We start from the raw sequence: 21,199 nt of genomic DNA on the forward strand, positions 1-21,199 counted from the left end.
CTACTATATTTTAGAGCACAGCAATATTCTTTTTCCAATTTAAATTGTAATGAAAGATGCAATATTATATATATAGATTTCATAAATTTTCCTAAAATGGAAATTTTATTACATCTTTGCCTTCTGTTTGATCAAGAAGGAAAAACTTGGTGTGTGTACATATGTATGCACACAAACGCATATTAAAAAGTAATTTGAAAAGACTAACATCACATGCATGACAATGTCATAATGCATACCCATCTTTCTATATGAAGGAGGATACCAAGAAGCTGAAAAAAGAGAAGGTGAACAACTATACAACAATGCTGAGAAAATTACTCTAAGTACACAGATATTTTCTGTCATGTGGAAGTCCTAAATATGACAAACCAAGGAAAAGCCTATAATTTTGCAGGACACAAATTAGAAAAGATAAAAAGAATTTCAGAGCAGATAGTCACTGACATAAAAAGCAAATCATGTAAGATAATCACTCAGTGAACTGAGTGGTTCAATAGAATTAATGGAGTAAAATGTAAAGAAAGCCAAATTAACCCTTTAGACAAACTATGTTAGGATGTCGACTAACTGGAAACATTCACCCCAAAGAATGAGAAAGTCCTGTCAGAGGCTGATGTGCAAAGTCTTGGAGGAAGTGGAAAACACTTCAAATGTAATCAAATCAATCTAGACTTTGAAAAATGAAAGCAAGATAAAAGACCACCAACTGATGGTAGTCATGAAGAAGCATTTCCTATTATGCCATTGTTATAACAGACTTTCTTGCATCTTTGGCAGTCTTCATTTCGAGAAGCCTTAAATAGGTCAAATTGAAGTCTTACACTGAACAATCTGGATATGTATGCATGACTGAATACAGCAGGTAATTTTGTCATATTTAACTACATACATAAAAAAAATATATGCTATAATTTCTTAACTTCTGTAGAAGTTAAGAAATATCTGTACCAGTAATAAGACATACAATTTCATCATTTGTGCTAAAAATCCTTTGGAAATATGTTTCTATAAACTAACCATGAAAAGACCAAGACACCATAAAGGGACATACAACTTTTGGGTACTGGGTATGAAAAGGGAGCTTTCAACACCAAATTCAGGACCTAAATTCCTGATGCAGTGAATGAAAAGAAATGGGTAGTGGGTAGGAATTCATAGTCAGAATACCTACAGCAATAATAGTACACTTGCCAGTAGAGCATTAGGGCTCAAAGTGGTCAAAGACTACTGCATTTTGTATCCAGCCCTCAACATTTACAAACCACAGAGACATTTAAAGAAGAAGGGTCCACAGAGAAATCAGAATCATTTCCAATCTCCTAAACAAGCTAAACACTCTTTGTACAAAATGGAAGTGTGTCACAACAAAGCAGCAGCAATCCAGCTTAGTATTAGTCCTGACCCCAGCAGCCAGAAATCTTGTAGAATCAGCTCAACTATTTCAGCCATGAAAAGTGATATTGGCCTATAAAAAGTGAACTATGACTCATCCTGCAGTAGAAGGTAAAACTTCTTAATGTCTCTGCCAAAATTCACTAGGAGAAAAACTGCACTTTGATCCTAAATATGAACATTGTTTAACTTGAATAACTTCAAGTCACCTCAATCATTCACTTCTAAGTTTTGTTGAAATATTGAACAGTGTGTTTGAAATCCTACCTCCCACCTAGACACTGACGTCTGCCTACAGCCTTAATTTAAGAGCCTGAGTGAGTCTAGTGAAAACCAAACTAAATGAAATCCACAGTTGGAAACCACACAGCCTTAGAAGACTAATTAATTTCCTCAGATATACCTGATCTGATCACTCTTCCCTTATGTTGGAAGTGTGGGAAAAGCAAAACAGTGAAAAAATCTGTAAAACACACATTTCCTTCACACATGGTGCCCCGAACAAACACAGGGCGGGATGGAGATCCAATGATTTGTGTTGCTGTGGCGCCAAGGAGGAATGCGAAGCGAGGTGGAGGCCGCACGGTCCCATTCTTTTACTTATCTCAAGGACAGATTTGCAGTAGTCTGCCACCCTTGTCTCTCATCCTCCCTCTTTTCCCACAAAAAACTGCGCACCCCCTGCACCAAGGAATGTGCTGTGTCATTACTCAAGAGATAATGGCTTGACCACAGTCCCACCCACTCACACATACGTACTTAGATAAATACTATCCCGAGTTTGTATCTAACTCGGAGGGACGATAATCCGACACCAAATCGGAGGGACAGATTGATGGGTTTGTGCTCCTCACCCTGCCCCCCCCCAGAAGGGACGCCTTTTGGTAAGATTTGAGTCCTCAGCTACACCAAGTGATTACACAGGAATTAAGTGTGTGTAATTGCAATCATTTTTCTTTTGTGTGTAGTGCTATATAACCAACCTGCAATTTGTGCATTTATCATAGGCAATCTTAAAGAATCTGTAAATGTTGCATAAGAATAAACCATACTATTCATGAACCTGACTGCTTCTCTTGAATGCAACTGGACCTACAGCATACAGGCTGTTTGTGCATCTGGTGTCAGGCCTGTAGTTATGGCCTTAATTGGCATACCTATCAAGAGATAAATCCAGCTGCCCCTAGCCCCTCTAATCTCTGAGGACCAGCTAGAATGCAAGGGGATTCATCTTTTACCAAATTAATTCATCACCTTAAGTGCAACAGCTTCTAAGAAAACAACTGCAGTAGGAAAAGGAGATGCTGCTAACATCAACATTTAGTGTAACTGTCCACAGAATCACAGAATCATCTAGGTTGGAAAAGACCTTGAAGATCACCTAGTCCAAACATTAACCTAACACTGACAGCTCCCAACCCCACCATATCCTTAAGCGCTCTGTCAACCTGACTCTTAAACACCTCCAGGGATGGGGACTCCACCACTGCCCTGGGCAGCCCATTCCAGGGGCAGTCCATTTCTGGGCAGTCCAGTGCTTACAGCTCTTGCCAATCACGTGGAGGCCTGTGCTGTGAGTGATTCTGAATTGAAAGACAATACAAACACAACCACCTTTTATTTCTTGTGAGAAGACCCCGACTGCTAGTTAGGGTAGGGGTAAGGCACTTCCTATTTTGCCTATCAGATCTGTGCCAAAGAGTATTTAAGATTTTCAAGTCCAGAAGGAGAAGAATGAAAGAGCATAGCTTTGTAATTTAGTGATGGATGTATAAATGACTGAATGTGGACATAATCCAGAAAGAGCTAGTACACACAGGTATATGCATGCAGAGCGGGAGGAAAGAGACAGTCTGTCCACCACACTGTTCTTGCATTTTGCATGGAAAAATTACTGAATAAACTGGAAGGAAGGGAGACCAGCATTCCTCATACTTGGCAAAGCCTCTCCTAACCAGACTACAGAGTTGTATTTCCTCCAGTTTAGTCTCCCTCTCAGGCCCTGTGGATCTTAAACTTTTCGTTATAAAGAAAGATCATGAAAAGTGCCTAACCTAAAGCCTTCAGAAGCATAAGGAAGGGTTGATTATTTTGGCTCTTGTCTTGTGATAGACTGATAATCAGGGTTCTCCTTTCTGAAGTAGCAGATATGGATATGAGGCTCTCTTAATGGAAGAGGATCGAAAATCTAGGGCTTGGAACATATCATAGCAACTAGATGCTTAAAGGAATTGCATTTTAAAAGGAGTGGGGTCTAGAAGTAACTGGTAAAGTGGTTTCCTTTGTAGAGTTAAAGGCTGTCAGAATGCTCTACATATGCTCAGGATTTTATGCTCAGTACAATGTTTTTGAGAACTTTATAGATTTAGGTGTGAGACAGACACAGCCTACTTAGTACTCAGTCTACTTACCACAGCAACATGCAATAGCCAAACTTTGAGAACCTTAATGGCAACCCATGGGAAAATGTAGCTTTCCCTATGGAAAAAATAAACTCCTTGCAGATACACTGACATATGCAGGATGAGTTGTTTGCTTTTATTTACTTTTGGCTTGGTTATTTTTTTGACTGGAATTAAACTCTAAGATATAGGCAACTACATCCCAGCTAAAGTATATTTTAAACATGCTCATGCTGTTTCAGATTCACCTTTCATTCAAACTGCTTTATTACCTAAACAACACACTCCTAAAGAAAATTTTACATGCTGAGTTTTTCACTCGATACCTTTCAACATAGATGTTCTTCCCAGTCCCAAGGGAATAGAGGCTACAAAGAATTCTGTAACATGAAACCTGTACATCACCCACTAGAGGAAAATGAGAAGGAGATTATCAATATTTATTCAACTAAAGACTACTTCCCAAATATTAAACATCTGTTTTATGCAATCTGATAAATAGTGTCTAAACTGTTTAGCATACATATCACTGAACATTCTAGGCTGTCAATATTCCACATGTGTTATTTATCTTCAATTTCTCTGATACCTGGTCTGTTGTCTACATTCATTCTACAACCTAACAGATCATCAGTCATTCCAAGAGGCCAGCAGGTTACTGCTAATAAGATAGTGCAGGTTAACACATTTGCAGAGTACAATTTTAAGCTAAACCACATCAGTCCGTGTCTAACCTCTAGGAACATCACCTAAAGGCTCCCCACCTTTTTAAAGAACGTCTTTTCACATCTTTTAATTATCTTTTGCTTTGAAACTGCGATCACCCAAAGAACACAAAATTTTGGAACAGCATATGCTGAATCTCAAGGAGGCCCTTCAGTAATTTTAAACTAAATGATGCTAAAAATAAGGAAAATTGAAATTAAAAGAACTAAAGTTTTTTTCAAATGTAAGAAAAAACCCACAAGGAATTAAGAATGAGTTGTCTCCTTTATCTAACGAGTAAAAATACGTAGCAAAAATAAGCATAATTTAATTTTCTATACGAAATTAGTCTCATCTACACGGTAAGAGAGCACTTAAGGGGAAATTCTCTCTCAATGTTTGGAGAAATATTGTACATAATTAACTTGAAACTTACTGATTGTGATTTTTAAACATGCAATAGAAATTATGTACTATGCAGCTAATTTCAGATTTAATGCCAGAAATACTGAAAACAGAATTTCATCCTTTGAATTTATGCAATCATTACTAAAAAGCATTTGTATTATTATAACACAGTAAACTTCAAAAATAAAATAAAATACTTACAAAGTAAATCAATTCCAAACTGATATTGTGAAATATGTTCAAAAATTGATGTCAAGATCGGTAACAATGCTACTGTAGTATAATTGATATTCTGTGAAACACCCTTGATTTGTGTTCGTGAATGGGTAAACTTTCCAAGTTTAAGATTTTCTGAAGTTTTTTCCAGATCTTCAGCTGCATTTTCAAAAAAGGCACGCAAACCAGCTTTAACAAGCTCAGATCCCGATTTCATAACAGTTCTGAAAAATAATAAGGGAAAAATATTAACTTTGCATTGATCTTTAGTAGTTGTATAGATATATATGTACATGTTAAATTCTATCAGTGTTTGAAGATACGCACATGTATCAGTGAAGATTACATTATGAACTGTAAAGGAATGTTACATCTACATAGCAGTATAATCAACAATTAGCTTGGAGTATTTCATACAAAATAATAAAAACAAAGAACTTGCTTCCTCAGTCTTGTCTTTCCAGTTTTTGTGATCTGTTTTCAAATAAGATAATGCCTTCTCAGCAAACATCACAGGTGGTGAGACAGCTCCTCTGTACAATACGCTCAAAAAAAATAACTCAATCCCTATATTTTTATGAGATCCACTAAGTATGCCAGTCAGGATACATGCTTACCTATCTTCAAAGCACCCTAAATCTAGAAAATGCAACTACAATACCAGCATCACAGTCCCATTCATTAATTTTTTTGCACTGTCCTCCAATCCTTTAATGAATCTTTCCAGTGGTGTTATTCACAATGAGCTCATTGTCAGGCTGCTGTATATCATAACCAGGCCAGAAAACAGCTCAAATTAGAAAACAATGCTGGCCTGTGTTTTAATCTACATAAGCATTTCAAAGGTAAACAGTAGAAGTTAGCAAACATAACTATGCCCATATATTAATACATTCTGCATACTTCTAATGCCAAATTTTCCAATACGCACTAAACTGTCTCAATATCTACAGGTATTAATACTGCAGTTCCAAGGTTTGTGTCATTTATATTTCCCAATAAAGTCTTCAGATGCCCTTGGAAGGGGTGACAAAAGTTTTCAATATTTTAATGACAGGAATTGAACAGAAAAATGTAGATGAAATCCTTTAGATTAAATCTGTTGATATGGAGGTCAATATCTGAATTATTGATACTGTTAACATTATTAATTACAAATAAAGAATAAAAAATACAGAAACAATGCAACTGCTCTTGAAAAGCTTTGCAAGACCTGTGTAGTTTGTATATGGTACAAATGTTGCAAACTTACCGCGTGTCAAGGGACTGAGCTAAGATATGCAGGCAGTTCACCATTGTAGCAGAATCACTACCTGGTTAGAAAGAGATACTGTTGAGAGCACAATAGTATAGAAAATGTAGGATAATCTAATAATCCAAAATGTCATATTGGGCATGCACTGGTTAAACAAGACATGACATAAGTCTCCCACCTTAGGTCACTGGAGGGAGAGTTAAGTCTGGTTCTAGAATTAACTTTCAATTTCTTAAATCCATTTCCATACAAGAACTAAAAAGAATAACTAGTGTCTACTTACAGTTCATTTTCATCACTTGACTCTGCAGTACTCTGAACTTTGTATCTTGTAGTACCTACATTTATTTTATAATTTTCTTACCAATACCTTTGAAAAAGGTATGTTATTTTTCCCTACATCCCCCTAGCCTATTGAGAAATCGATTAATCTATTGGATTCAACAGTTGGATGACAGAAATCAAAATAATTAGTGTAAGATGACTTTTGAAAAGCCAAAAGTAACTGCAAAGGCCTAAGATTTTTTTAAAGGAATCTGAAAATCCTAAAAGCTGCTATTTCTTCCTGCTCCATCACTTTACATATTCTATTAACTGCTAGCTTCAGAGCCATGTTCTGAAGCCATGTTCTGCTTACTAAGTGTACTGGAAGTTTATGCATCATTTTATAGAATTTTGCCTATAGCTTGTGAAAAGCTTCAGGTAAGATAGAAGCAATGGCAATACATTCTTTATATTTTTAACTTTATCAAGATCTTTCTTAACAACTTACCAAAAAGTGAGATCCTATGTCTAACAAGAGCAGCAAGTTTGCAGAACAGGCTGAAGTAGAAAAGAACAGAAAGAGCAAGACAGGACAAAGATTAAGGATTTATTCAGAATATGAGGTAAAGAGTAGTAGGAATATGAAAGAGAAAACACAACATAGTTCCTGGAAAGGGTATTTTCAATCATACATTATAACAGTCAGTCAAATAACTGCATTAAGCAGAATAACTTTTTGAAGCTTCTGAATTCTCTCATTTTCTAAGCTTCACTATTTCAGAGATGACTTGAAATGTGAAACTTTCTTTTGATTACTATGGTTTCCAACAATTGCATATAATATGGTCGAATCATTCTTTGTGGCTATATTTCTGCATAAGAAATTTTTTTTGTAAGAACAAGAAAAAACGAGTAACATTTTAGTACTTTACTTGGCACTCTGCAGGAAACAAACATTACAAATCTTCATACTATTCAAAACAATTTGCAAAGATATCCTCTGTAAATAAATAAATCTGTGTTTAGCCACTGCTGATGAGTCCTGAAATATATACAGACTAGAAGAGCTTCTCGCAAGTATGTCAGAAACTTCCATATCTAACCTATCTGTTAGAATAATAGGATAATTAAGAGAAAGGAAAAATCAGCAACTCTCTAAAGATTAGAGGAGCTACTTTAACTTTTAAAAACAAAGACAGCTATGTGGACTTGTTTTGCATCTATGCTATACTTTACAAATGGAATTAGGACATAACAAAACAAAGCAAATATACCCTTAGGAATTGGTATGGTCTCTTTCTAACAACAGATTGTCATTTTTATCCTCACAATAGTAAGAAAATACTATACTTCCTATAAGAGGATAATAACTGATAGTCACTTTTCCCAATGAAGAATGGAGAAAGAATTACAAGATATTTCTGAATTTATAATAACAGATATGCAGGCTAGACATCTAGCTTCCTTTATGTGCCCTTGTAAAGGTGTTTTGTACAACCCTAGTAAGCATCTTTCTAGCTTTATTAAACTGACCTGACTGACTTTAGGGAAGTAATAGGAGTATTCAGAGAGGAAGCATGAAATTGAAATGAAATTAAATGAAACTTCCATCCTCCTGAACCTGAGCTGACTTCTCCAGCTACTGGAGGACTATCTTGCACATATATCTGAAAGCTCAGTAAAGCAGAATCTTAGGGACTTAACAGTCCATCTTGAAGGCAACTGTTATATAAGGATGACCACCCACCTAGAAGATGGAAACAAAAAGGTAATAATAATGTAGAGAAATGCAAAAATATGTTGGAAGATAAACTGAAGAATGGAATCTAGAAAGTTCAGTGCCAGACCGGATCTTATATAACAATGAGTAAGTAATTGTTACTTTCAAATTTTATATCTACTCTTGGAAAAAGTAGTCAACTCTGGTCAACATAGTGAAGGACAGCAAAAGAAATTTGAGAAACTGACAGTTAAAGTCAGAAAGCATGAGAGTAAATTACAGTTTGAAAGATTACAATACAAAATTTTCCAAAGAAAATAACTGCCAGCACACATTGAAGGGGAGAAAAAAATTGGCAACAAAAATATTAGATGAAAGTCATAGTTAAAAACAAATTAGATATTAATTTTTCAATGCTAAATGCAGAAAAATGAAATTAATATTTTTATAAAGGCAACACATTATAAATTAAAAGGCAACTGTCTCTTTTTAATTGAGTTTTCTAGAATACCTTTGAGTCAAATGGCTGATTCCAACCAAATCTGAAACAGTAGATGTCTAAATATTATCAAAATCTAGCAATTTTTGTGTAGGGGGCAGAAGTAATTTTGTAGAGAAGGAAGAATCCATAATTACCACCAAAAACAGTGCATCATGGTATTTTCACATTTTTGATATCTGAAAATTTAAATGTGAGACCATTTAATAGGGATAAGCTTCAACCAGAAACTTCCATCAACAATGAAACACAAACCCAGTAGAAACTTAAGTTTTATTAGTTCCATTGCTTGCAGAATCATTTACTAATGTTTTTGATGTTATCATCCACAATTATATATTGTAATATATATCATTAATATATATACTTAATTTTTTAATTATATATTAGAGAATACTAAAATTAGGAATTCTATTCACTCACTGCCATTCTGATACAGAATAAACTATTCACTTTCCATCTGAAGAAAGTGAGTTTTTGAACTATCTTTCTCTTTATTCTAAGAAGAAACCTTTAATTATCTATATAGAACCCTCCTGTGTGTATCTTAATTTTCTACTTACCTTGCTACCATTTCCTTTTCCTTATTTGATGCATATCCACTGCTACTGAGTGTTTTTGTTGGAGAAGACAGGAAGTAGAGGCAGTGATTTGTAAAGTACTGATCAACTAATGGTAAAAGAACCTAAGAAATACAGATACAAAATGTATTTTTCACAGAGCACAATGGTAAATGTAGCAACAATGCTCTGATTGGTCAAAGTTCATTCAAAGAATTTTAGAAGTTCTGCAACGGTTGTATTTTCTCATTTCAGACACAAAGTCATATAAATTAAAACCTTAAGTCTTACAATTTTACTTAAAAGTTATGTAAATAATAAACAGTTACACAGTTCTATATATTTTGGATCTAATATTGCAGGCTTACTCTTCTCACATTCAACAGTGATATATATCACTGAACTAAGAGGACTCTTCCTCTCCGCTATTTACGTAACTGTCCAGTACAGATATAAAAGGAGAGGGCTTTTTTTTCCTTAAGATTCTAAATTAAAACCTAAACGTTCCTTACTTCAAGTCTGATTATTGACAAAATTTTTCTTATTAGGTACACAAACGTGTATGTCATTACTATGCACAGGAATACTTCTTCCTGTTAATTAAATGATACTATGCACTTCAGTGATATACCGAGGCAAAAATTTTCAGAAATAATGTATATGTTCAGCAAGAGGATTTAATTTCATGTAATAAATAAGCTGCCTTTTAATTTCTATGTTCCTTCTCACGTAGAAGCAGATATATTGAAATATTTTGAAATCTTTGTATCCAGGAAGTATATTGAAATATATTGGAAGATATTTTGAAATATTTGTTCACAACATTTAACTGATTACTTACCATGAAAACAATGGGAAAGATATATTTCTTTTACCTGAAAAGCAGTCTAACATTACAAATTTCCGTGTTCTGTGTAATGGAATGTATATGTACATTACTTGAAATACTAAATCACTCACTTTGGCAAAGAATTTTATTTCTTGGTCGTGTGGAGATTTTTCAGTTTTTCCACTGGTTACAATGGCTTCTGCAAGGATACAATCAAGGCAGACACGAATAAGAAGTTGTCTAATAATAAATAACACAATAGCTCTTTGATATAGCCTTGCAAACTTAGTTTCGCTGAAATACAAATAAAACAGCAGAAACAGTTTAGCTAGTTACAGATGTCCAAGAATTCAATCTGCAAATTAAAAGACAGAATTTAAGTTTCTTAAATGCAATAAAATAGTGGTCACTACAAATTTAAACATACATTCAAGTATTTAAATATCAACAGTTTTAATTATTTTTTAAAACAAAATCTGCAGCTTACCTAAATGCGCAATAAACTCTTGAGCAGAATCAACATATTTTAAAATTTTCTTCAGAAACTTAAAGGCAAACCTCTTTTCCATGGATGAAGCATCCAACTCCATGTCATTCAGACCCCTGTTTTAGAAAGCATTAAGATAAATAGCACTGATGACAGTAGTACAAATGCTGACAGTACTATGAAGTATTCCATTCCTTATTATCTATTAATTATGGTAAATTTTCATAAGAAGGACAAAATGGCCTTCCATAGCAACTCTTAGTTATCAATTACATAGGAACAATTGTTAAAAATCAGTTCATGTTTCTCTAACGGGTATAATAACTTTGGACTAAAGTATTCAAAACATATGTATTTTAGGTTAAGAACTTCAGAGAGCTATCTTATTGCACAAATGAAGCCATGATACATTTGAGTAATGAAACAGTGCATTGGCCACTCAAGTTCTACAGCTGGCAGAATAAACTGCCAAACGTTTAGGAAGTCAGCAATTACAGCTTTACAAAATCAGTCTAAGTACTACACTTCATTTCATTATTCACTATTAAATTTCATTTTTGTCCTTGAATTTTATGGAAGACTGAAGTGAAAATGACTTAAGCTACTCAATGAAAACCTAAATGCAAGTAACAAACTACTATACTATTCAAAGTATTTGAAAAATGTGAACAGTATGCAATACTTTTTAAAGAGGCATGTATTATTTATTCTTTGAGATAAATCCATGACCTAAATCATGACTAGTGCATGCAAGATATTAAAGAAGAATAAAAATATGTGTGGCTGGCTGTGCCTCGATTGAAAATATTAGATTTTATTTTAGCTAGAAATGAAACCTACCTCACTAAAATTCTAAAATTCTTTAGGATCACAGAAAAATTTAGGTTGTAAGAAACCTGTGAAAGTCATCTGATCCAAGTCCCATTTCAAAGCAAAGCTAAATCCAAAGTTAGATCAGGTTGCTCAGAACCTTGTCCAGTAGTGTACTTACTGAGTATCTTCAAGGATCAAAATCTCATAGTGACTCTGGAGAGCTACTAAAATGTTTGACCACCCTCACTGTGGAAAAATAAGGGTGAAATATTTTCATATATCTCACTGGAATTTCCCTTCCAACAACTTGTTACTTTTGATGAGATAGTGTTTGATCTCATCTTCTCTATATCCTTGCATTAAGTAGTTGAAGACAGTGGTAAAATTCCATTGTAGGCTTCTGGTTTAGTACTGAAAAAATCTAGCCTCTCCTCAGAGCTCTTCTGGCATGACATGCATGCCAATTCCCAAATCATCTTGGTGGCCCTCCACTTGATTAACTCTTTTGTCAATGTCTTCCTTAGTGAAGCAAAACTGGAAAACATACTCCTGATACAGTCTCATAATCACAAAATGGAAAAAAAAAAAAAAAAAAAAATCACTCCCCTCAACCTGCAGACCACAGTTACTAATGCAGCCTAGTATGCAGTCAGTCTTCATCATCACAAGGACACACTCCTGTTTCATGTTCAAGTTGCAGAATTCAAAGTGCTTTTTCTGCACAGATGCTGTCAGGCTCAATTTCCCTATTCCAGGGGTTACTCCATCCCAGGTATAGGATACTGCATTTACCTTTGCTCAACTTCACACAAATTCTGTCAACCCATTTCTCCAGCCCATCAAAGTTCCTCTGAAAGGCAGCCAAACTCGCTAATTTATTGGTAAGGGTTCATTCCACAAAATTACTAAGGATGCATTCTCTCTCATCATCCAGGATGTGAACAGGGATTTTTTTCTTTTTCTTTTTGAAGTCACAGAACTCTATAGATTTTTAATTTATTATGTTTTCAAACATATTTGTTTTTACAAGTTTACAAGTTTTTACATTAATTCTTTCTTCTTCATTTCCTTGAGGTTTTCTTGTATACTTGTTTAGTTTGTAAATTCTTCATAGTACCTGTATTCCCACATTAAGAGGACGAAACTATATTTGAGAGTTGATAGATGGTGGCCTACACCCAGGACATCTAACTGACTTGCAAAGTATGGAAGTAACTGAGTAACATTAAGGGAAACTTCTGATTACTCATAATGGCTTCTTCATTTGCTTCTGTACAGACTCTTCAAACAGTAGTAGATAGGAAGACTCTCCCTTTATCAGTTAGAGAAAATGACCTAGATGGACCCAGAAATAGCTAGAGAAGATGCAGAGACTACAGAGGGGTTAAACAGTGTGTCAGAAGTAGGGAAGAAGTGAGGAACTGGTAGTTTGTTGCACTGAGGCAAAAGCAAGAAACGAACAAGAAAGCAGGAAAGTTGCTGGACTCACTGTTGTGGTATGGAGGAAATTATCATTTGTCCTGACATTCCTTAGCACTGGCGTAGGACTAAATTAGGGACAATAAATGGAAGATTAGACTAACAGTTGAATAACAGCTAAGAGGTGAATCCAAGGAAAAAAGCAGTTCTGTGGGAGGAAGCTGATGCAGCAGAAAATTTAACAATAAAAACATCTAATACTAAAATGTATGTTCTTGACCATGTCAGAACACGGGTAAGAGAAGAGGAATGGTTATAGTCTGGGGGAACAGAACCAGGGAATCAAGGAACACATTCCAATCCCATTTGACGCATAAACATAAAAAGACTAACCTCCCATCTTACAGTTTCATTTGAAAAAAAAAATTATTTGAAGAGTCCTAGTTTATACTTTTATGACCTCCTATTAACTGATATATCACATGTGTAATCAAATTATTTGGTATGTATTAACAGCTATGTATGGTTGACAGGCATCTCCTGATGCCTTATTGCCACAGAGGGTAACTAAGTATCTGTATTTTCAGTGAGATCATTGTAAACATACTCTTTCTGTGTTTATAGTAAGTCATGGTTGCTAAAAGATTACATGTACTTTCCTAAATATTGAAAGACATTGATAGTTCTGTTAAATAAGAAAGGTGACATCAAAAGAAGTTGTAGAGGTTTAAAGACGCTTAACAAAATACCATGTTATTTCTAACATACACTTGAGTAAGGCCAGAGATATTTATCTGTATGTCATAAACACCCAAAAGTGCTTCAAAAGCGTTATCAACAAAGAAAGAGGAGCAAAAATCAAAACAGAGACAGATGGTATATGTAAAGCACACACACTGTGCCGCCTATGCATTCCCAATTATAAAGAATTTCCATGTTTTAATGATTAGTTCAAAGTTTTTAAGAATGACATTCTGGAAATGTGATCACTGCAACCAGTACTTCAAAAGATTTTATATATACTTAAAATATGCACATATTAATCTGAAGAAAACCCTGAGAAGAGGATAATCTTGATTCACTCTGATACAGACAATTACTGCAAACTCTGCCCACACCCCATAAAGAGTTTGAATAGGCTTATTCAAGTTGACTTGTCCCAATAATTAACACTGAAAACATTGTCTTCCTAACCCGAACAGATGCTGCTTCAAGGAGATATTAAAACTAATATTTGAACAATTCCATTGGTGTTTCAAAGAACCATTCATTTGCAGGAACTAAACCCGCTTTTCTTATTCTATGGCTCTAAAGCAATTATGGAGGATATAAAAATGTTTAGTGGCGTGCCTACATTTTATTTTCAGGCTGAGCACCTGCATACCTGGCAAGAGGGAATTTTTCTCTGTAGTACTGCAGAAATGGATATTTAGAGCTGTTTTCTGGTATCTTAAGAAATGTTATTAATTGTTGAAGTCAACAAAGTTACCTTTTGCAGATCCTAATAATCAATTTGTATAAATTTCTGAGTGTATACTTTCTCTAGAGACACAGACTTGAAAAGCAGAAATACATGAAAACAAGATCTGGTTATGCATGTACACAAAAAGTTGTTCATAAATACAGTTTAGTTTACAAAAATGTTTAATGCCAGCAAAATTGCAGTTTCCACTGTGCTCAGGTATTTCAGATACAATAAAAGATGATAGTATAGTAACTCTCAATTCCATCATATAAAGCCAAAAATACAGTATAATATGTTATTTTAATTTCATTGACAGTATAAGTCCCCACAAGCCAGCTTACTTCCAGAAACAGCAATATGAATACAACTAATAAAAACTGTACTTTTGCTTGAGCAGAAGGATGAAATGCCCACAAAATAATCACTTTGTCTTAGTGCTTCACAGAAACCAACATTTTTCTTAAAAACTGGATTAAAAAGCACTTTTACATAGATGTGTTTCAGTATCAGACCTCAGATTTATTTTCCCATGATCCTTACTGACACTGCTGGCTGCTGATTTAAAAGTTTCAAATCATCTGCTTTTTTAATTACACTACTATTGCCTTTTGTATTTACTATGATCATATACTTATTAAAAATGTTACCTGTCTACACTGTTTAAGAAGGGTCGTTCTGAACATAAAAACAAGGACTCTGATTTACAGAAGATATGCCAAACGGTAATTATGTTAATAACCAAAAGACTGCAGTGAGATAAGACAATCATCATGGTTTGTGCAATGAATGTAAGTATCTTCAAAAAATGTGCAACTTACCGAGATATGATTATACCATTGACTTGAAGAAATTTAAACAGCTCTTGTGCCTTTTCACGGTCCCGTGATTTCTCCTTGGCTGTCAATGTGTCATAAGGTACCAATAAAGGATGACTACCTCCACCTTTAGTAAGTTGAAAGAATTGTAAGTTTTTCTACTGTAAGATTTATTTTGCTGGTACAAAAAGGAACTACTCAATTTTGATTGTCTTACACTGTCTTCTTTCAGACTGTTTCTTCCCCTTCATTTTCCTTGTCTTTTTTTGTGTGGTTTACAGGATTCTGGCTTACCTTTGCTTTCCAACTCCATTTTCTTCTTTTTGGCCCATATATTATGGTAGTTTTCTGCCATTACCTCAACCATTCCCTACATTACCATCAGAAAAAACAAGAGGCAAAATTAAATGGTGACAATTAAAAATTCTGTAATGCTACCTAATTCTACATTCTTAAGTATACACTCTTGCGGTAAAGAAACATCACAGTTAAGTGTCATTTTTACATGCAGCTGTTCTTTGAAGTCAGCACAGGATACACATCACATGCTGTTTACCCTAGCTTCATGATAACTTTTTCTAGGAACTCAGAAAGCACCAATGGGGATAAACAGTAGAAATCTCTTCTTTAAATATGTAAATAGTATGTTGTGCACCATTCTACAACAGAATATCACAACCAGAGTGACAAATACACTCATAAAAGCTGACAAAATTCAACTCATTAATAATAAAAACCCAAATATACTAATTCTTTTCAACATATGCAAAACATAAATACAAACCTGAAGCTCCCTAGAAAGCACCACATTAGAGAGATCAAGTGGTGCCGGGCTATATCCATTTCCCTGCAGGAAAAAAAGAGAATTATTTTCAGATAAAACAATCAAATATTCAACTACAACCTCTCTGTTGTTGATCTGATTAGAGTAAGACCATTCACATTTTTGAATTTTCTTGTAGAAACTGTGTTCACCTTTTGTTTTGCAGTGTGCTGAAGACACACAGGATGGTTAACAGAATACATCTACTGATGTGGAAATAAGAAGGTTGCTGCAGATACTTAGATCTTTCTATTTGCAACAGATGTCAAGCTGCTAAAAACTATGCTTTTAAGCTTAAGAGAGAAGACCAGTCAGGCATACAAGATGCAACTTCAAAACATGACAGAACAGTGTGGCAACAGCCTGAATCAACCATATATTAAAGACAAGACATCATAACAAGAAGTTAAAATAGGTTATTGTTTCAGAATTTACAGACGAAGAAAAAGGACAAGTGTCATTTATTTATGCAGTCTTTAAATGTTTCAAGTGTGAAAGCTCCAGTGCAACAAACCTATTAGGCACATGTTAAATATGAATGGTCACATATAAATCAGTGATTTCAATCATGTGCTGAAGTTAAACATGTGCTGAAATTCTCTACTCAGTCATGTCTTTATCACACATCTTCTTGAGCAAGAAGACCTAACTGCAGAACAGGTTCAACTGCCTAGAAGAAGAGATGCCAGAGACAGAAGTACTCTCTGTAAGGAAGTGAAGTTTGCTGAAGAGATAAAAAAAATGCTGAAGTACTGCCTTGTAACAGAGTCCTCAGGGGCCATTTTTGGTGCTGGGGGATGAACCCAACACAGGCTTAAGGCACCTGATGCTGATGCTCACAGGATCAGTACTGGTACAAGTGTACATAAGGAATCAGCTCGTGACACATCTTTGCACACTCCTTGCAGAACTGTTTATGGTGGTAGGACTCTGCCCCATGCATTGCTCATTAAATCTCACTATATTTAAGCACAAATGCATGTTTAATTCACCTCAAGGGGTACAATAAAAATTTCCCAACACATGTCATCGTTTTAAACAGCTTTTCCCTCTCCAAGACACAGACATTATGAGCAGCAGTTTCAACATACGAAAAAACCTACAAATGAAAAAAATAGTCTATATCACAGATCAGAATGCTAGGTACTATATAATTACCCTCAAATTTTGCCTGTAGATTTAAAAAAAGTATTAAACACACAATCATATTTGTCAGTCATAATTATAATCTTGACAAAAGCCCATTTCAGACTCTTCCGTTTGACAAAAAAAATATTACTAGATTTACTTATCATATAATAAAAGGCTTTAAATACTCAGCCATGTATTCTTTGAATGACTATATGAAAACTCTTCTCAGGCCTTCTGAGAAAATGAATAGATATGGTCTCTGACAGACTTATCACCTTAAAAGCTGTCTTTTTGCAATCCCCTTTTTAGTGTTACTGCACAGTTTTTATTATAGTGACATGAGTTCCAAAATCAGAACTCTTAACATTAAGTTTCTTTTCGTTAAAAAGAATATAAAATTAACATAATTTTGTATAATTTCTTAGTAAATTAACAAACAAGGTTCTTGCTTTCTAAATTTAAGCAATTCCACCTTACCTGGCTAGACTGAGATATGCTGCGGAGCTTTTCATTTTCACGCTGATGTATTATTGCTTCTCCTCCTTCCTTGGTCCTTTCTAGGCTCCATCCCATGGCCAACATGGTTTTCAGTGATTCTCTGGCAGGCCAACGATAAATTTCCTTTTCCTTTGAAGAAAATAATGTAAAATGTCTCTGTATTTAGCAAGTAGAAAAAACTCAGTGAAAATATTCTGTCCTCCTTTATAAACTGTCACATGCCACAAAAATAAACAAAATTTGTATATTATATCTGAAGACATGATATAGTTCTTTCCACATGAAAAAGAAGCTTTAAAATACTTACTTTTTTTGTTGTTTTATACTTAGTGGCCTTTATTGCTGGGATATGTGTACAAACTAACAGCACTCAAGTGAGCTCTGGAGCAATAATGTAGTTTGTATCTTGAAACTTATTCATTGATTCCTCCAGCCCAAATAATAAAAAATTGATGGCACCACAAGTGCTATGAAAATAGTTAGGCAAGTATATACATTTAAATTCATCAGCACACGAGACCTTTTTTAAGTCTTCCTATATTTATATCCATTCACAGATACAGTACATTACTGATCTCTACACCTCTTCATATAAATACAGCCATCAATAAAAAATTAGGTAACAGCCTGTATTCCAATACTCCTTTGAAAAGTAAAGGTGTTATAGAAAAATCTGAAAAGTTGTGGCAAAGAAAATTCTGAATATGTCATATTAAGATTTCTTAAATTAACCTAATAAAAGTATTTCGGTTCTTACCATACATAAGAATTTTTATGACAGTTACTTAACATGACATTTTTTTATGGAAAGACCTGATTTTTAGGTTCAAAAGTTCTAATCTGAAACAATTCAGAAAATTCTCTTTGAACTGCTTTAATAACAACTCAACCTACAATTCATCAGCTCTTCTCCAAAGATTTCAAAGCAATTTACAAACCTTTGGAAATTAAACCTTTTGAATCCCTCTTGATTTTTGTCATCTCCATTTTCTGAACAGGAAAATTGTGGTAAAGAGGAACAAATGTAATTGACTTGAGTCACCCAATGAATCATTGCAAAAATATGTAACAGAATTCAAATTCAGTTCACTGTTCTGACAACTAGAAAACATTCATGCCAAGTCAAGAAATTAAAGTTAAAAAAGTGCATTCAAAAAAGTTTATGTTTTTCCCCATTTTCAACTGAAGCATCTCCTACGCTTTCTTTAAATTTTTCTACCATCCTTCTTGAAGACAAAATTGCCTTCAGATATGTTAAATTACACTTTCATCTAAAACCCAGGAGCTGCTGCCAGTCATTCCTCATCCATGAAGGCCTGAAAACCCTGTGCTATTGATACTTTTAATAGAAATTGGCCCAGGCCTATGGAGACTGCCTAAGGGAAGCAATTATATAAGACTCTGTGTAAGATTAACTAAACAACCACTTCAGCATACAGATGTTGCTGTTCTTAACTGTAAGAATTCCAGTTTGTCTCTCTTCCTATTATAGCATATATTTGAAATAGGTTTTCAAAAGTACACAAATGAATCTACTTTGTATTAATGCAGCTGAAATTTCCTCTATTACCTTTTCAGTTAAGGTTTTGAAAGGTCTTATTAATGGGTGAGTCTTCATATTTTCATCAAGTGAAACACCGTATTTCCATCCACTATTAGTCTGAAAAAAATAAATATAGTGAAATAACATGACAACAACATAGATGAGTAACAGCAAATTGGCCAGTTTAATTTGTCATATTGAACTGCTAATCTACTCCAATAACTACTCAGTGCCACAGAAATTTCCGTTAAAAGAGCAGGCATCCATTTGTGAATACATCAGAAGAAAACATGGCCCAGACAGATTAGATGCCATCTATGAGTAGTAGGTCTCATGCAACCAGTTCTGAGCCCAATATACACTGGCTCCTTTCAAACAGACTCATGCATTAAGATGGTACTGGCTAAGGTTAAAGAAGTGTCTCTATTCTCTGCGAGGCTAAAGTCAGCAGCACAAAGTTAACAGATCAAGCACTAAAGAATGTAACTTTAATTAATCCTTTATCTTAAACAATATTATTAACTGAAATTTATGGTTTGAGACTAATGTGTGTATTTACATATCCATATATATGTATACCTTTCTCTATAAATTTGCATACATAACCCCACACAACGACAAAACTTATTTCTATATAACTGTTCTATAAATTTGCTATTAATTTGTTAATAATTGCTATAATAAATTACTTAACCTCACCTCTATTTTTTTCCTTGAATGAAAGAGGTTTAAAATTCCTATTTGGGTTGAATGAGTTACTCATATCCAAACACTTCCAACATGGTTATCAAAAACTGCAACAACTCCAACAAACTTAATTTTGCTCAAATTTAACTCTAAAAGTTATATTTATTAACATTAAAATCTATTTGCAAAATGTAACACTAAAAAGGCCTTTATTAAATGTTTCACTGTAACATTAAGATATAAAAAAATCAATTAGTATATGTTGTCATAGTTATTTTGAAGTAGTGAAACAGAAACACAACACAGTGACTGAGCTCTTAGAAAAATATGGAGGAAATCCCTGCATAACAGTCGTCTTAAAGCTAAAAAGAAAGAAAAGCTATAACTATGTTTTCTGAAATAAAAAACAAGGACATTAGGCTTCCCAGGTACTCTCTTGGATCACAGAGCTGCTGCAGTAAAATTGAATCTCTGACTCCCAGTCAAAAAAACATCATCACCAGGCAAAATGAAGCTAAGATCTATATATTATTACTTAAAAAGAAAAAAGAAAACAAAAACTAAACCAAACCAACTGCCCCCTTTTCATTCCCCTCAACTTTTTGTCCTAATAAATTCGGGCCACTTTTCCAAAGTGACAAATTTCAATGCATTTTCTTGAGCAAAAGGTTTCTTCCACATATCCCTAAAGAAATATGCAGACATTAATGCACTGCAAACAAGGGCCTATCAGTTAAACTGTCCCGTTTTTCTTTCAATATTCATCCCAGGTATTATTTACTAGTCCTTTTCTGACAGTTGCCAGTCTTAAAATAATTCCTACCTTATCAAAGGCCCATTTATCGTGGGAATGTTCAGCATACTTGCTGACAATATACTCCAACTTTTCAGGAAGTACAAGGCTGTAAACAAAGGGGAGTACGGTCATTCAATCATAAGTTACTTCAGTATGATTTATGAAAAAAGAGTCAGTATAATATCGCACTAATAGAAATGCTTCACCTCCAGATGAATGCGAGACATCTGGCTTTGCAATTCCATTTTATTTAGAAGAAATGACACAAAACAAAGCAGAGCTATAATGGCATTTACAGGCAATCTTCAAATACACAACAGTTGCACTTATTAGCAACTGAAGTGACAAGAAAAAAAAACCTGCTTCACCATAGCCTTACAGGTATTTTTCCTGGTGATTCTTTATACAGGATAATATTAGCATGGATGGTTTCGCATTGCGTAATGATGGAGGGGTAACACTTTAATCG

The 21,199-nt window shown here is 34.4% G+C and overlaps 1 protein-coding gene across 1 annotated transcript in view; it reads right to left on the bottom strand.

The window, feature by feature from the left end:
• RYR3 (ryanodine receptor 3) overlaps positions 1–21,199 on the bottom strand; it is a 265,038-nt gene that overhangs the window by 71,107 nt on the left and 172,732 nt on the right. The window contains exons 52-64 of the mRNA XM_074868153.1: positions 20,758–20,836; positions 19,275–19,364; positions 17,684–17,833; positions 16,037–16,099; positions 15,547–15,622; positions 15,256–15,379; positions 10,741–10,856; positions 10,385–10,452; positions 9,428–9,549; positions 7,154–7,203; positions 6,379–6,439; positions 5,112–5,350; positions 4,124–4,205 (exon numbers count right to left, since the gene is read on the bottom strand). Of these exons, the coding sequence (XP_074724254.1) occupies positions 4,124–4,205; positions 5,112–5,350; positions 6,379–6,439; positions 7,154–7,203; positions 9,428–9,549; positions 10,385–10,452; positions 10,741–10,856; positions 15,256–15,379; positions 15,547–15,622; positions 16,037–16,099; positions 17,684–17,833; positions 19,275–19,364; positions 20,758–20,836 (1,320 nt within the window). The remainder of the gene's footprint in view (positions 1–4,123; positions 4,206–5,111; positions 5,351–6,378; positions 6,440–7,153; positions 7,204–9,427; positions 9,550–10,384; positions 10,453–10,740; positions 10,857–15,255; positions 15,380–15,546; positions 15,623–16,036; positions 16,100–17,683; positions 17,834–19,274; positions 19,365–20,757; positions 20,837–21,199) is intronic.

This window comes from Strix uralensis, chromosome 4 (assembly GCF_047716275.1).
Source record: "Strix uralensis isolate ZFMK-TIS-50842 chromosome 4, bStrUra1, whole genome shotgun sequence".
In the NCBI taxonomy this organism is placed as follows: domain Eukaryota; kingdom Metazoa; phylum Chordata; class Aves; order Strigiformes; family Strigidae; genus Strix; species Strix uralensis.